Here is a 17,578-nt window from a genome sequence, read left to right on the forward strand (position 1 = left end):
ATGTGTGAATGTGAGACATGTATAGAGTTTTCAAAGCTACTGAAACCATGTATGTATTAAAAATATCTCCTAAAATATTATTTTATGTGGTTAAAATTGTTATTTTTCTTACAGATAGAGATGCAAGTGCAAAGAATGACTTTAGTTGTGTAATTCTATCGAAGTCTGAAGTGAATCAATTGGTTGTTTTTGTTCAGGCTTTTATGCAAAGGTAAGCAAACAATTATAAAATGCTGATACTACCTAACACTAATTTCTTTATTTTACAGACAATGTCTTGGTGGATTTCAAGATAGGAAAAACTATGAACAGTTTCAGTGGATTACACAATGTTTTGTTTTGTTAATGACTAATTTGTTAAAATCTTATAAGGGACAAGATAATATTATCTATCCAGCTCGTGACGATGATGATGCTGAGAGTAGCCGTAAATGGGAAAATTTACTAGCAAATTTCAAAGACGAAGGTTAATAGTTAATTTTTTTTAAATTCAAACCTTAATAATACATATTGTATTGTTTTTCTACTAGATAAATGTGTTAAATGTTTATTTGTTTATTTTCTTTTAATCGATTTTCACGGAATTTATATTTTTTTAAAATTAATTTTGTAGAATTGCAATGGACGTTAGCAGAAATGGAAAAACCATTACATCTCATGACAAAAGTATTTTTGATGAATTTTCCATTATATGTGGCTGTAAAACAATACCCACATTACAAGACAGAAGAAGTAACTCAACAAGAAGTTTCAGCAATGAATCATTATTGCGATGTCCAAGAAATCGATATGCCATTATTACTGTTAAGAACTGTCAATATGTTTTGCCGGTACGTGATTTATTTTAATTCTTATACATTATTTGTAAACCAAGCATCTTATTTATTTAGGGTTGGTGGCTTGGAAGCAATTATGTCTTGTTTTGATTATGAATCATTGCCATTAACTATTGCAAATCCAATTGTTATACTTGCTTGTAATGTAAAACTGTGGCTAAATTATCACACAAACGTTCATGTATTTGTTCCACTGAGGTCAAAAGTTCTAAGATTTATGTGTAACTTATCTGATAAAGAGTTGAGAACTCCTGCAGCAAAAACTATGGCTGGTAAATATATTATTATATTATTAAGTAACAAATACAAATACATTCACCAAAAAACATGTAAATTTTTTTCAAGATTTTATGTGGAGTTCAAACAAGGATGGTCATACTTCTAATTTAGATAAAGACGGTCTTGAATTGGCATTTAAGTATTTTACATCCCCAACATTAACAATGAGGCTAGCAGGAATATCTCAAATTAATAGCCATATAGGATCTTTAAATGAACTTGTTCATGTAACTGCAGCAACATTATCAACATCATCACAATCCAATGATATGGTTACTATCGAACAGATTGGACATAATTTAGCAACTTGGCTTGTACATCGTAAAATTATATCTCATGTGTTTGGGCCAAATTTACATGTTGAAGTATGTTTTGTTAAGACTTCCATGTTAAATTGAAATTAAATTAATCAAAATGTAAACCTTTTTTAGGTAATTAAACAGTGTAGTATTACACTTAATTTTTTAGCATCAGAAGGTAAGATCACTAATGAACATATTGATACTATTTGGCAAGCAGCACAGTTAAAACATTGCAGCAAACAAGTATTTGATTTATTACCTGGTTTTATCAAACACTTAGAACCTGCTCCTGTCTTACACTTATATCATTTACTAAGAAAACTAGAACCAAAAGAGCACACTGAACAAGTAAATTTAAACATAAGACAAATTATGAATTTAGAAAATGTAACTCTATTTATGTTTTATAGAGCTTATTTTTAGCATCAGCTCTTACCAAATTTATTTGGTCAAGTATGGCAACTACAGCAAGAACTCATGAATTTTCTATTCCCAAAATGTCAAGGATCGTAAGTATACGTGATGGTCGTAGAATAGTTCGCTCAAATGATATGAGTACATCAGAAAATAGTGCTAGCCTTAATAGCAACTCTGAGGGTGAATCTAGTGATGAACGAAGTGATATGAGTGATGGTCCTACTCCTAGAAAAAAACCTAAGAAAGAAAACATTTTTGCTTATTCTGATAATGGTAAGAATTTTCTAGAAATAGTAAAAATATATTTTAATCTTTTTCTTGTTTTTAGAATCATTAGTTCTAGAAGGAGCAAAAATTGAAGAATTAGATGATGATTTTGATATAAATGAAAAAGATATTATTAGACCATCCAAGCCATTAGGTATGTGCAAAATAAGGCATTGTGTTAGAAAGAAAGCAATGAGAGATACAAGAATGAGGGTTATGAAACCATGTAACTCTAGTGATGAAGATTCAGATAAAGTTCAAATAAATCATTGTAAACTAGTAAAGGGAACTAAACTTCAAAAACCAAGAGGAAAAATTAATAACCGTAAATTACATGTTTTTATTATAATAATAATTATTATTTTTACTTATTTTTTTAATGTTTTAGACAAAAAAATACGAAATCTTAAAATGAGGTGCATTAGAACTGATTGTACTGAAGATGATTCTGAGTCTGACGTTGAAGAAGATGACGACGATGAAGATGAAGATGAGGATGAAGATATTGAAGATGAAGATAGTGAATCAATGGAAGCTATGGAAATTGGTATATCACCCATTGATACCACTTCAGATCAGCTGGTACCATCTACACTTATGAATAGACAAATGCTGGAAGATTATAGTGGAGATGAAAACAGTATGTCATCTCGAATGTCAAATAAATCTGACAAAAATATGGCTGATTTTGATGGAGAAGATTCAGGCTGTGACGAGGAATTATTGCAACTTGCGGCACGTGCTCAGACTCATTTATCAACACAACAGTTAAACCATATGGCATTCCATTCTAATTTCCATACCAGTAAAAATGTGCATCCTTGTACTCAAAATATAACTACAACAATATCTAACCAGTTCAATATAGAAAATGTTTGTAAACCTGGTTCAACGTTATTGTGGGATTTACTTCAAGATGATAATATTGTGAGTAATATAGAAACAATATTTGATTTATATATTTTTTTATATCCGAATATAATGAATTATTTAAAAAATATTTCTAGGTAAAACAATTATTTTTTAATCATTAAATATGATTTCATAATTATAACAAGCGTAGTTTATTTTTTATTAAAATTATTTTTGACCCTGAATTTAGGAGTTAGATTTTCTTTCAGAAAATGTTTTGGAAAAATTTAATATTTGTAAAGTTAACTTAACTTGTACAGTACATACTACATTTATCTATTTACATATGTGATGTAATTAAATTCCTAATTAAAAATGTATGTACATGTATATTGATGTAATCTTTATATAATAAATATATTATACAAAAATGTATTTATTTATTGTTTTTGTTTATAGTCAAATATTGTTGAAAGATAAAAAAAATCTTTTTTTCCTTTTTTTTCTTCAGCTACTAAGCCGTTAGTTCTATTTACAATATAATTTGAATACATTTTATATTATAGTTACTGCTTATATTAAGTTAAATAAATTTATTTCTTTTAATAAGTTGATGTTGATATTTATTAAAAAATATTTTATATGTTTATGAATGTGTTTTATTAATTACATATATTTTTTATTTTTTCAGACTCTCTTAGGTGAATCATTAGCTTTGGAAGCAGAAAAAGCATTGTTTAATTTAGTATGCTTTAATACTGACCGTGCTATCAGAATGAAATTCATTGAAGGCTGTTTAGAAAATATACAAAAAAATAAGTATGTTTAACATTATATAAACTTTTATAGTTTTTAAAAAGTTTTTTAAAACTAAACAGAAAAATTGTAGTGTTGGTAAAAAATTAATGACATTGCATGTTAAAAATTAAAATACTTAATGTGTATATTGGGACAATTAAATCTAATTTTAAAATTTAAACTACATTTTGATAGCTTATAATTTAGTTGTATGTATTTTGTTTTAGATCTGTAGTTATTTCATTAAGATTATTACCTAAGTTATTTGCATCATTTCATCAATTCCGAGGAGCTTCATTGGCTAACCTTAATGTTGGAATGGATACTCGTCAGGTGACTCTTTGGGCTGTTAAACATCATAGTATGATTGATCGAGTATTTAACAATTTTCGAGAGTACTGTAAACAACATGCCGATAACTTGTTTGAAGATTCAGGATTTTACTCCCACCAAATTCATATAGAAGCTAGGTTACAATTTTTGACTCATATTTACTCTTCAATTGGACTTCCAGATACTATTAAGTAAGTACTTAATAGCAATTTAACCAAGATTGATTTTTAAAATGTTAAATTCTTTAGGTTAACTATTGATGAAGTGGATACATTATGGAATTGTTTGGTATCTGATGAAGTTTGTCGAGATGAATTATTTAATTGGTTATTACGGCAAGTACGTTGTCGTGAACAACATACATTTAATGTTGAAACATTGACGCATTTGTACTGTGAAAAATTGTTATCATTAGCTCCTGAAAGTTATACTATGACTGCTCTTAGTTTATTTACACAACTATGTAATATGGCTCAACAACAAGTATCTAGTGATTATTTGTTGTTAGCAAGAAATGGTCATGCAGCTGCTATGGAACACTTGTCAAGAATTGCATTAAAAGCATCAAATAATGGTTAGTAAGAAATAATTAATAGTTAATTAGAACTCAGATTTGAAAGAAAAATTGTTTGGCATTATTATAAATTAAAATGTGAAAACTACTTTAATGTTACACATAATTTTATGTTATTAAGATTAATTATACTTTGTTTTTGTGTTTGTTTATATTGATACACGTGATTACGTCATTCTATTTTTAATTTTAACGTTTTAATATTTAATTTAATTTAATATTATATGTTGACTGGTAAAAGGCAAAAGGGTGTGAGCACCAGTTTTATTACTTTTTGTGCGTGCCAAATCAAAATGTTCATATGTAGTAATCTTTGGCATTGAGATTTCGGTTTTTATATTAAGCCACTGTTCTGAAACACTTCAAACTTAATGAAATATGAACAATTTTTTGCAATTTAAAAAATGTTACATGCCACATTGATTTTCTATTAGGTATTTCTTACATATTGTTAATATCTATGTGCAAAATTTATGTAAAAAACAAAAATTGTTGCATCAAATCAATATATATCAAGTTAATATGTAATAACAGTAGTAATATGGTATGTTTAACTTATTTATTGTTGTTAAATACAATCATTTGTTGATTTAACATTTTCAATGGTAAGATCGATGCATGGCAACACCTGTAACTTATCTCTCTTAACTGCAACAACACACAGTTGACAAATTTTAAAATTTAAATGTGGCTATAATTTAATTGGATTTCAATGATTCATTTTATACGTGGTTATTCAGTGAAACCTCTTTTTTTGATTAGTATATTTGTGTTGAGTTTTGGTCTATTTTTAGAAAAACTTAATTTTTTTTCCACGTATTTGTAGACAACACGTGTCATATTTTACTAGTCATTAAACATGTTAAGTGCATATAACAGAATACATTTTATAAAATATATAGAAACATAAAAAATGTGGACATTTCTTTGGCTACTATTATAAATGTTTTAATTCAAGAAGTAAATATTTATGGATAAACATTTTTGGGGAAGTAAAACTGTGGGAAATAATTTTTATTATTCAGTTAACATATTTATTTATGAATTGTTCTCAATAATGAAATGTTTTTTTTTAAAAGCACAGTCATCATTTATGTATACTATCAATGTTTCTTCTTCTTCATTAGTTATAAATTATGATTGATATGTTAATTATTAAATCAATTTGATTTTAGATGTAAGCATGGCTGCAATACAGTATATAAACAACTATTATATGATGAATTTACAACTTGATAAAGAAGATAAGTTTATTAGTGAGTGTGTATCAAATTTGTCAGTAGCTGCAGATACTTTAAATGATAAAGAAGAATCCAGTCTTCTTTATATACAACGAGCTCTGTTACTATTAAAAACTCACTTAGAAACATTTAAGAGAAAGTATGCTTATCATTTAAGAAAATGGACTTTAGAAGGGCATGGTATTATGAGTCATGTAATTCAAAATGATAAAAATGCAGCAACAATTAGATTAAATATCAATCCTGCAATGTTAGATGAAAAATTAACTCTTGATATGCCTAGTACTGATTATATAGCTGATATGAGAGCTGAAATAGCTCATTGGTGGGAAAGTCAGAATGATAACTTGGCAGTTCAAAAATTACCTACAGATGGGAATATACGCATGATTGCTTTAGGCCAAGAAATAACATCAGATTTTGATGAAAAAACTATTCAAGAAACTGGATTAAAAGATAATCAAGTAAATAATTTTAAATTAATTATGGTGACAAGTAATTTTTTGAAATATTTATTTTAGATAATATACTTATCATTAAGTACTACTCGTAAGAAGAAACTTGGCGACCAAGATTTACCAGGATCTGCACAATTTGTACCAACCAAAGAAAGTTCTCCAACTTTATTGCTTTTACGGCCTAAAAATTTTGAAGTACTGTTTGGTCTCATGCATACTCTTGGATCAATGAAAACAATTGACGAAGAAGAAGTAATTATTTATTATTCTGAATTATAAAAGAGGGATCATAAAATGTTTTTTTTATAGTTTTAAAAATAGTCATATAAAACATTTAACTAATAAAAAAGTATATATAATTTAAAAAAAAAACAATATCAAATTTAGATAAGCTGAATTAGATAAAAACAAGTCTGGGAAATCAACAATTTGCAAGTGTGCTTAATTCTCAGTATCTATGTGAATTTTAAAATTATGCTACCCAATAAACTACAATTTCATACACGGTCAACCTTTTTATTTGTGTACCTAATTTTTAATATACGGTAATATGAAATGGCATAGAATAGAACCTAAACAATTTATTTGAAACTACTATTAAAATATTTATATTAATAAGACTAGTTATATTTATTTCTAGTTTTTTTGTTTTGGATTATGAATAGTAAAATTAATAATTAACAGACGGATAAACAGACGGGGGTATAAGTTGTTCTTAACATTTATATTTTGATTATTGATATCAAATACGTACACATTTAAATGCAAATTTAAATTTAATCCACATCTGTAAAGATGTAAAAATAAATGCTTACAAAATACTTGTTTATAATTATTTTTAAAATTAATATTAATACATTTTAATTAATATTCATAATATTATATTGTATTTAATATATAAAATTATAGCTATTTTATTCATTTTCATTTGAGAGATGTCTAATTTAGTTGTAATGATATTTGAGCCAAGATAATACAAGTTTGATAAAGTTAGTTCAAAATTTTTTTAAACATCAATGGAAACAATTGGTGAAAATTGAAAACTGATTAGCTGTCATATGTTTTTAATTAATTGATTTTAAATTTGGATTTTATTGTTATGTTTAGAACGAATTACTGCACGGAAGAGCTCAAGTATTATCAAGAAGTGTTTGGGATATTTTGACAATGCTTCCAACTAGTCCCTCAATGTTAGAATGTTTTAAACACTTTCCAACTAACGAATCAAAAGAAAAATGTCAAGTTTGGTTACAAAAAGATTTAGATCCATCAAATTTACAAAAATTAATGTATTCACTATACATTGTCGAATCATTAGTTCAGGTTGGGGTTGAAAAAAATTCAGATGAAGATGAAGTATTGCTAGAGGTATGTTTAAATCATAAATAATATTATTCACTTTTTAAAAAATGTTCACACTTTATTTCAAAGGTATCAACAAATGGATTATCTAGTTCATGGGGAGAATATTTCATTGAAAAAGGAGGTTTAGAGCATCTTTTTACTATTTTGTTGTCTGGTAAGATGTAGATCTCAATTGTAAAATCTAAACTAAATAATTGTATCAAGATACAATCTGTATTTTAAAAACAATTATAAAAAAATTGTAGGTACACTTCAGGGTAACAGTGAATGGCATCAAGATTGCTTGGCTCATTTACTTAAATTACTCTGCCAACTTGGTGTGTCACCAAATGATAGACGACAATTAGATCAATTTGAAGGACTTGGTTTTGATCCTTATTTTCGACCAAGAAAATCACACATTAAAAAGCAAGCTAATCTTGTTGTTCCAAAACTTAACAAAGTAATTTTTTCAACATATTTAATTAAATATTTTTTTATTTTATTTTTAATTTTATTTTTAGGAAATGTTAAAACTTATGAAAATAGATTTGGTTATACCTAGATTGATGAGTATTTTAAATGAGTTATCTTATCCTGGACACCCAAAAGATATAAAAACTGGGTTTTGGGGTCGAGCTCAAGTTATTCATTTCTTAATGACTTTGGTTTTGTCATGGTCTCACAGCGTAAATGGTATTTGTGAAGCACTTTTAGAATCTAATCAGTTCTCCATGTGGCTTTGCAATCTTGTTCTTGAGGATCCAGACCCATTAGTAAGACATGAAATATGTGTTGCGTTATATCGGCTTTGTGCTGTACCTCCAGCAAATCGTACTGCTGCTACATTACTTTTATCTCAGCTAATCAAGTTCCTAGATAAGGCTGAATGCATGCAACCACAAAATATAAGACATGAAGTTAGTAAATTTAAACCATAGGTTAAAAATGTTATGTTAAATTATCTTGTATTTTAGAATTCAATGAGAATAACTGATGAAGATAAACTCAATTATGGACCAGCCTGCCGAGATTATTTTTGGCTTATGTGTCGACTTGTTAATTGTTTACCCAATGACATCATTCAAGGTAAATGTTGAAAATGTTTAAACTTATATAAATGTCAATTTATATTTTATTATTTTAGAAAGTATTAAATTTCCACCAAAATGTATTATTGATATTGAAGCATTGGCTATACGTGTTTGGGAATCAATTGCATCTAGAGATTTTATTGAGACACATTATAGTGGCCTTCAAGATGATGGTTTGATTGGACTCTTAAATTTAATGTCAAATATACTGGGGCATAAACCCCCTTTTAAATTTAGTAAACAAAGTCATAAAGTTTTGGACACAGTATGTATTATAGAAAAATTAAAAAATTAAAAAAATCATATTAATTGCCATTTATTTTAAAATTCTAGGTTTTTGAGTTTTTGTTTGCTTTACCCGATCCCCAAAATCGACAGTTACCCAAATGTAAATCTGAAAGTGCTCGATCTTCAGCTTATGATTTGTTAGTTGAATTAGTAAAAGAAACTCCTCAAAACTATGAATATTTATACAAAAAATTATTAGAGCAACATAGTAATGGTATATTTTTTAAATTGTTATTTTGTACACATATTCATTTTTACCAATATTTTTTGTAGATTTAAATCGGCTCCCATACTTATGGGATTATTGGCCTCATGATGATGGTCGATCTAATTGTGGGTACGTAGGCTTAACAAATCTTGGTGCCACTTGTTATATGGCCTCCTGTATGCAGCATTTATTCATGATGCCACAAGCAAGGCGATCAATACTTGAAGCAAAATGTGATGAGTCTAATAAACATGCATCTATATTGGTTGAGCTTAAGCGAATGTTTGCTTATTTATTGGTATGATTGATTTAAAAATAAATATTTTAACTGTAGGGACCATATTAGAATTGTATACCTTATTGAGCTAGACTAGACAAGCACAATCTTAAATGTGTAAAAAATGCCTGCTTTATTTAATGATGAATTGTAGAAACTCCATAAACCGTCACTGTCAGGACTATGACGTTTAACAGAAATTTTGCAATAACCGTATATAATTATTCTTAATACAACTTAAAATTTTTTAACGATTCAATTTTTTCTTTAACGCTGTGTTTATCGCATTTTTGCATATTTTGGATATTACCAACTATTTGAGTAGTCTGATAGTCCCTGCGACGTGTATATCGAGATTGCATCATTAACTATTTTTTTTTTGACGGTGACCATTGATTGATTACAGAGATTGATGGTAAATCGATTGAAGGTTAATTAAGTTTCTACTCTATTTATCTAATATTTAGATTTAGATTTTATTTTTTATTTTTGTGCTGAGGATAACAAGAAACTAGAATAAAAAAAAGATTTTTAATATTTCATTTATAAGACAATGTGCTACTGTTAATGATTTCTGAAATACCTTCAATTTCTTCTTGAATTTCATGTTTCTTGGCAGTCACTAGGCGCCGTTTTAATCCTTTTTCTTAATTTTTATATATGCGTCTCTTTTCACCTCTTTCCTCTTCTCACCCATCAGATGTCATCTTTGTTTTTAGACACATTCCCTCCTAGGATTCGTTCTCCTATACATCACCTCTATTTTCTTGAAAATTCCTTTGAGTATATAGATATCAACTAAGACTTATTTTATTTTATACCTATTACTTCTAAACATCATATCAATTTGTGAGATCCCTAAGTAACTAGGTTAAAGTATAAAGTTCTCAATACCTGTCTACACTCTATTAGAGATAGCACTATAGATTTTAGTGTATGGAGTTGTCATCTGACATTCTTACATAGTATGTAACCAATTGTGTATTAAGCGAGCAAAAAATCTTCATTTTTGCTTTGCAGCATTCTTATTAAGAAATGTATCATCTACTTTATGACTGCACTCTTACCTGAACAAACCTTGATATTACTTCTCTAGCAAGATGCTGTGTTCAATCTGACCTCTTTGGTTTTCTTGTAAATAAATTATAAATAACCACTTAGTGTTTAATTATTTTATTTTATTACAGGAAAGCGAAAGAAAAACTTACAATCCTCGTAGTTTCTGCAAAGTTTATACAATGGACCAACAACTTTTGAATACTGGTGAGCAGAAGGATATGGCTGAGTTTTTTATTGACCTTGTGTCCAAGCTAGAAGAGATGACACCTGAATTAAAAACACTTGTTAAAACCCTATTTGGAGGTGTTATTAGCAATAATGTTGTTTCACTGGTTAGTATGATTTTGATAAATTTTAAAATTATTGACAATTAATGCACAAAAGTGACGTAGTTTCTAATGAGATGTAAGTGAAATTACATAGTAATAGGTATATCAATTATGTATGTATTTAGAAAAATAGATATTTTTCTCTTTCTCAGATGATAAGATATACTAATTTTTCACTGAATTATCAAAAGAATAATGAAAATTGTTGTATTGTGAATTGTGATATTTATTTGTTAAGGGGCCTCATTAATGCTAATTTTTTTTTGTCAAAAACTACTGTTTCTAATTCAAACTAAACATATGTACAATTATCACGATTTTTATTCTGAAAAAATATTTGGATTCTCTGTAATATGGATAAGGGAACGATTGAGCCACATTTTTAACAGTTGTAATTAAGATTACAATGAATGTAGTTATAATTTTCAAGAATTGGCAAAATTTCATACTTTAATATTTTATCAACTAACTAAAATCATACAAATGTGCCTCGATTGATCCTTCCTGAACATGTTGTGGAAAATAAGAATATTTTTTCAAAATGCAAATTGACATAATTGTTTCAACCAATTGTTTGATGAATTAGAGTTGTCTGTTAAAAATATATTTTTTTCCGGATCATAACATTGTTATCTAACATGTGCATACCGTGAATCCGTGCTACTATTATGCAGGTTGCTACTTACTACTAAAGATAATTTACGACTAATACAACGACAATACTAACTGCTGAATGTATGAGAAGTATCCTATACATTTTTCCTTAGAATCCAGTAGTCAGGAGGCCCCTTAAGAGGATGACATACCCATACCACATGCAGTGTTTCCACCTTACAAAAGCATAACATAATTTGTAGATTTTAAAATGATCATAACTCCCTTCAAAATTATAATACAGAAAAGCCAGCCTATTTTATCCACTTGATAATATTCTTACTTTAAATTTGGTAATAGGTCAATTCACTTTCAAATTAAACATAACAAAGTCAAATTAATTATTCAGAATGTACAAAGCTCTTGTAAGACGGAGACAATGCATGTGATTATGGTGTTCTATTAATAATAGTCTATTTATAATTTATATTTGTTATTATAATTTTATATTGAAAATAAATTATAATTCTCAAATATAAAAAATAAATATTAAAAACTATTCATTATAGGAAAACATTTTGTTTGTATAATCCTCTTTAAAATAATTTCTTCACTGTTTATATTTTTTGTATTTTTGCTAAAATATAGCCTATATATAATTAACTAGTAATAAATAAATAAATTTAAATAAATTAGTAGTAACTAATCTTAAGTAAGTTATATTTTGATATTTAATTATGCAATTTAGGATTGTGATCATGTAAGTAGAACTTTAGAAGAGTTTTATACTGTAAGATGTCAGGTAGCTGATATGAGAAATTTGTATGAGTCTCTTGATGAAGTTACATTAAAAGACACCTTAGATGGAGATAATATGTATACGTGTTCTCAGTGTGAAAAGAAAGTTCGTGCAGAAAAAAGGTAACTCAAGTTTAAATGACGTTATTTATTTTATTAAATTTGTATGTATTTAAAATTACAGGGCTTGTTTTAAAAAATTACCACAAATTCTTTGTTTTAATACAATGAGATATACATTTAACATGGTGACTATGATGAAAGAAAAAGTGAACACCCACTTTTCATTTCCTATGATACTTGACATGTCTGGATATGTTGAAAAACATTTAATGCCTCAGCATTATCTTGAAGAAAAAGAGATGAATGAAAATAAAGGAACAGAGCGATTGGAAGAAAATTATCAATATGAACTTATTGGTGTCACAGTTCATACTGGGACAGCAGATGGTGGTCATTATTATAGCTTTATACGAAATAGAGAACGTACAAATAAGTCTCAAACCCCGAGTACTGATCAATGGTATTTATTCAATGATGCAGAAGTAAAATTGTTTGATGCTAGCCAATTAGCAGCTGAATGCTTTGGTGGAGAAATGACAGTAAATATATTTAGACTTACATAATTTGCCATTAAAATGTTAAACACATTTTCCATTACAGAGTAAAACCTATGATTCAGTAACAGACAAGTACATGGACTTGAGTTTTGAAAAAACAAACAGTGCTTACATGTTATTTTATGAACTTGTTAAACCAACTGATCCAGAAATTGAAGAACACAATATTTCTAATGATATAGAAATATGTCCACCAATAAAATTGAATAGTGAATTAGAAGGATGGATTTGGAGGGATAACAGACAATTTTTACAAGATAAAAATATATTTGAAAGTGCTTATTTTCAGTAAGTTGTTTAAAGTAAAAACTTAGAAAACTACGATTATGATTAATATTTATTGCATTTTTTTCTAAGATTTATGTGGCAAATATGTGCGTTTATCCCTCAATCTTTAGAAGATACAGAAGAACTAGCTGAACTTGCTACAAAATTAACTTCAGCTTTTTTTTTGGAAACTTATATACATGCTAAAGAACGAGTAAGTATTTTTTTATTGATCGTTTTATTGTTATTTTTTTTTTATGACATTGTGTTAAACTCTAAATTTTTAGTCTACTATAATGCAATGGACAGAATTGTTGACTAAGCAGTTCAGTGCTTCACAATCTGGTTGTGAATGGTTTCTGCAACAAATGAGTGTTGATGGATGGTGGCCACTTAAAATTTTTATTAAATGTCCAAATCAAATAATACGACAGACGTTTCTTAAGTTGTGTATGCATGTAATTCAGCAAACTAGGTAATAAACATTAATATAAATAAATTTAAACTCATAACTAGAACACTAATTTGTATGTAACTTTTTCCACTTCATATTTTTGGATTTTTGTGTATAATCTTTATGAATCATAGCATCATATTAATTAGAATTCATGAACAAAATGGAATTATTTAACATATTTTTATAAAATTGAGTGGATAAATAATACACCAGCTATCACAATTCACATTTAAGATATACATGTTTAAATGTTACTAAATTGAAAAGTCTTTTATTAATTAATTAGAAGAAAGATGTAAATTATACCTGGTCTTAAACTTCAAAGGGACAACTTTAAAAATTAAATTAAATAGTATTTAAAATATATATATATATATTACTGAAAGATAAAAAAAAAATGAATAAAACTTTACTAGGCACGGGTTTAACTTAATGAAATTTACAAAAATCCAGTTACTAGTACATATAATACTTTCAGATATCTTGAAATTTTTAATAATCGCTAAGTTATCTAAAGTTCAAACTTTAATTATTTTTTTAATAATTATATTTGAATTAATTTTAATAAATACTGTTATTTCAGAATTGTTAATATTTTTTGTATAATATTTAAAGTTTACCTGATATTTCATAGGAAAGTTCCTAGGCGCTTCAAAAGCATTCTTTTGTAATAAATCATTCTGACATAAAGAAAATATAAGATTTTTTATTATATTATAAATCTGTATTGTCTTTAACTTGTTGAATTATTAATAAATACCTCTTATAATATTAAGCCCATTTAAATATGCTCTAACAACTTCAGGTGATGTTGAATGATAGTTTTCAATTCATTTTTTTTACTCTATTTTAGGCCGTATGTTTGTTTTTTCAAAAACACTTTTATGAATGATGATAAAAGTGAATATATGAAACCATGTGTATCATGTCTAACTTCATTTATCCGTACAGTTGTGTCTTTAGTAAGTATTTTTTATTAGCGCTGAATCATAGTGAAATATATATACTAAATTACATTTTCATATTATAGATGGAACAAAATATCAAAAATTGTATTCGTAATATGACTGAATATTTTGCATTGTTACATGAATTTAGTAAATTAGGTGATGAAGAAAGTAAATTTCTCATAGCTATTCAATGTATTACGACAGTTGTAAACTTTTACTTGGGCTTAAAAGGACATGAATTTGTAAGTTAAACATCCATATTTTTAAAGCATATATTCAATTAACATTTTTAATTCATAGAGTGACAATCCTAATAATATTAATGGAGCTGACTGTGAAGAAGAAGAAGAAGATACAATTCCAATGTCAACTGCAGATCGAAACAAGCCACCTTTATCTCTTGAAAAATTAATTGCACTTGTTGTTTCGTTGGTAGAAAAATCAAGAAATATTAGTGGTCAATTAGAGCTATCAGATAATGATTTGTACGTTTTACAAGGAATGAAGGTAACTTTTAGTATTCTATTATTTATTCAATCTACAGGTTGTTCCAAAAGTTGGGGATCACATAAGAACTTAATTGTAATCACCATTTTTGTCGCACAACACTTGTATGAACCAGTATACTTTTAAACACAGACTAAGATATAAAAAATAGGACATAATCACACCAACTGGGATGGTAGGGAAATCTTGAAGAATATATCATTTGTAAATCATATTTGAACAACTGGTGTATTCACTTTTTGGTTATTTGAATTTTTATAAATTGATCGAGACAAGAGAAACTTAAAGTAATCCTTGTAAATAAATAAAACTTAATTATATAACACAACCACAGTGTGTTAAACAGCATTGTTATATTACACCACTTGTATGTACCACTGTTTCCCGCGATTCATGTTTAACTTACATATCCTGACCACACAAAGGACTATTTATTTACATTCTTCTATATCTTAATCTGTGTTACAAAATCTTATATTTATATAATAATTAAACGTTATTTTTAGGGGTTCCCATTCATAATTCAACAAGTTAAAGATAATACAAATTTACATATGACTAAAAATCTTATATTTTCTCTTTGTCGGAATGATTCATCACAAAAGAATGCTTTACTTGCCAATGAAATTATCAGCCAAATTTTAAATACTATACAAAAAAATGTTAACAATTCTGAAGTAAGAGTATTTAATTATATTAGTTGAAATATAAATATAAATATTGATAAAATAAATTATGTTTGTACCTTAGATTACTCAGCCGTTTTTCAAAATGTTAACTCTGCTATCTGAAGGTAGTGTCAGTGGTAATGGTGGATTGCCATCTTTTACTGAGTTTATATTAAGACTTTTGTGGCAGTCTACTGAAAATGGGCCTCAAGTAGCATTGGAATGGCTTGGTCTCCAAGTGCCTCGTAATAAGCAGGTATCTGCTTGGGTACTGAATGGTATGGACACATGGGTTGAACGATTTTTATTATCACATGGAAATGCTCGGGTTCGCTCAGGTAAATATATTGCTTTTAAGTATTTAAATTATTAATTATGATAATAATATTTGGTCTATTCAATATTACTATGTTTGAGTATGATGTAAAATGTATCTTACATTTTGCAAAAAAAATTATTATGGAATATATTTTATATTGATAAAACTTAAATGTAATTTGTTAGGAATAGATGCATTTGACTGATATGATTTTTCACTAAAAACATTTATATATTTAGATTTGAAGTGAAAAAAAAAGCTTATTAATTTAAAAATGAATTATTTATTAAATTTGTTTGTGTTTATCTTTTAATAATAATTTTGTACAGAAGAAATACTTCAAAAATTTAATCACTTTACAATTGAAAAAATCAAGATATTTTTACTAATAATTATGGTACTATAACAAGAATAATTAGAATGATATTAGTTTTTATTAATACCCGGGTGGTGAACCTAGTGGGGTGCAGGAGTAGGGTGGTCATAGTACCCCCTCATCACCAATAATTTGTTTTATTAATTTCTGAGTTGGCAATTCATGAGAAACTGAACGTACGTAAAGGCCAATTGATTTGAAAACAAATTGTGATAGTGATGTTGATGTTGATTATAAGTAAGGAGGGAGAGGGAATTCAAATGATAGGTACTAGTAAACCACGTATGGAAATTTATTTATTATGTACAAGTATTCCCTACTGACTGGTAGACAAAATACAAATTAAGAAAAACGGAATCCTGTTACAAAACCATTTTTAGACATTTTTATTTTTTTTATAGGAAATCAAAAATTAATATTACCTAGGTACTAGATACTTTTACTAATGTTTATATGATAATTTTCCAAACAAGATAAGATTTTCAAAATATTTTGACTCTTTTTAAACAGTGTATGGAAATTTGAAGTGTATTATTGTATTATTATGTTTTATATTATTTATTAATTACATACTAAATTCGTTTTAACAGCCTAATGAAGAAATAGCTCCAACAAGAAAACAAAACCAAGTTGTTCCTAATCAATTGTTTTAGTTAGCCCAACTACCAACTTTGGCCCTCCAATAAAATTCACTTCGGAACCCCTAAATTTTTAATATAACATTTTATTTACACTGTTTTATTGTTATTGATTTTTTTGTGAACAATTAACATGCTTTCTTTTATGTTAGTTTATTAAACATAAACATAAACTAAAAATGCATTATAATTATATTTTTAGAATTTTTGTCTTTTTCACGCCATAAATACATTAAGTATAAATTAAAATATATACTTTTTTATTTTAAAGTAGTGAATATACTAAATAAATCACTAGTTGACTGTCATACTTCTGTTAAAATTATTGCTAGGCCAGCCCTTTTGTTACTTAAGTACCCAAAAAACAGTATTCACAGCAATTGGTATAAAACAAAAATATAGATTGGAAATCATCAACTTTTTATCTA

General features: G+C 27.2%; 1 protein-coding gene across 1 annotated transcript in view; it reads left to right on the top strand.

Moving 5' to 3' along the window:
* Positions 1-17,578, top strand: part of LOC111041643 (ubiquitin carboxyl-terminal hydrolase 34) — a 22,746-nt gene continuing 5,168 nt past the window's right edge. The window contains exons 1-34 of the mRNA XM_022325974.1: positions 1-49; positions 115-211; positions 270-466; positions 614-830; positions 891-1,108; positions 1,182-1,480; positions 1,547-1,765; positions 1,828-2,107; positions 2,163-2,426; positions 2,490-3,028; positions 3,645-3,772; positions 3,979-4,275; positions 4,333-4,658; positions 5,834-6,363; positions 6,421-6,609; positions 7,465-7,725; positions 7,789-7,876; positions 7,968-8,164; positions 8,226-8,621; positions 8,679-8,790; positions 8,849-9,060; positions 9,129-9,297; positions 9,357-9,589; positions 10,756-10,959; positions 12,299-12,471; positions 12,533-12,950; positions 13,012-13,256; positions 13,326-13,449; positions 13,523-13,710; positions 14,546-14,654; positions 14,723-14,884; positions 14,943-15,149; positions 15,656-15,826; positions 15,900-16,155. Coding sequence (XP_022181666.1) covers positions 1-49; positions 115-211; positions 270-466; positions 614-830; positions 891-1,108; positions 1,182-1,480; positions 1,547-1,765; positions 1,828-2,107; positions 2,163-2,426; positions 2,490-3,028; positions 3,645-3,772; positions 3,979-4,275; positions 4,333-4,658; positions 5,834-6,363; positions 6,421-6,609; positions 7,465-7,725; positions 7,789-7,876; positions 7,968-8,164; positions 8,226-8,621; positions 8,679-8,790; positions 8,849-9,060; positions 9,129-9,297; positions 9,357-9,589; positions 10,756-10,959; positions 12,299-12,471; positions 12,533-12,950; positions 13,012-13,256; positions 13,326-13,449; positions 13,523-13,710; positions 14,546-14,654; positions 14,723-14,884; positions 14,943-15,149; positions 15,656-15,826; positions 15,900-16,155 — 7,774 coding nt within the window. The remainder of the gene's footprint in view (positions 50-114; positions 212-269; positions 467-613; positions 831-890; positions 1,109-1,181; positions 1,481-1,546; positions 1,766-1,827; positions 2,108-2,162; positions 2,427-2,489; positions 3,029-3,644; positions 3,773-3,978; positions 4,276-4,332; positions 4,659-5,833; positions 6,364-6,420; positions 6,610-7,464; positions 7,726-7,788; positions 7,877-7,967; positions 8,165-8,225; positions 8,622-8,678; positions 8,791-8,848; positions 9,061-9,128; positions 9,298-9,356; positions 9,590-10,755; positions 10,960-12,298; positions 12,472-12,532; positions 12,951-13,011; positions 13,257-13,325; positions 13,450-13,522; positions 13,711-14,545; positions 14,655-14,722; positions 14,885-14,942; positions 15,150-15,655; positions 15,827-15,899; positions 16,156-17,578) is intronic.

Source organism: Myzus persicae, unplaced genomic scaffold (genome assembly GCF_001856785.1).
Source record: "Myzus persicae strain clone G006 unplaced genomic scaffold, MPER_G0061.0, whole genome shotgun sequence".
Lineage (NCBI taxonomy): Eukaryota > Metazoa > Arthropoda > Insecta > Hemiptera > Aphididae > Myzus > Myzus persicae.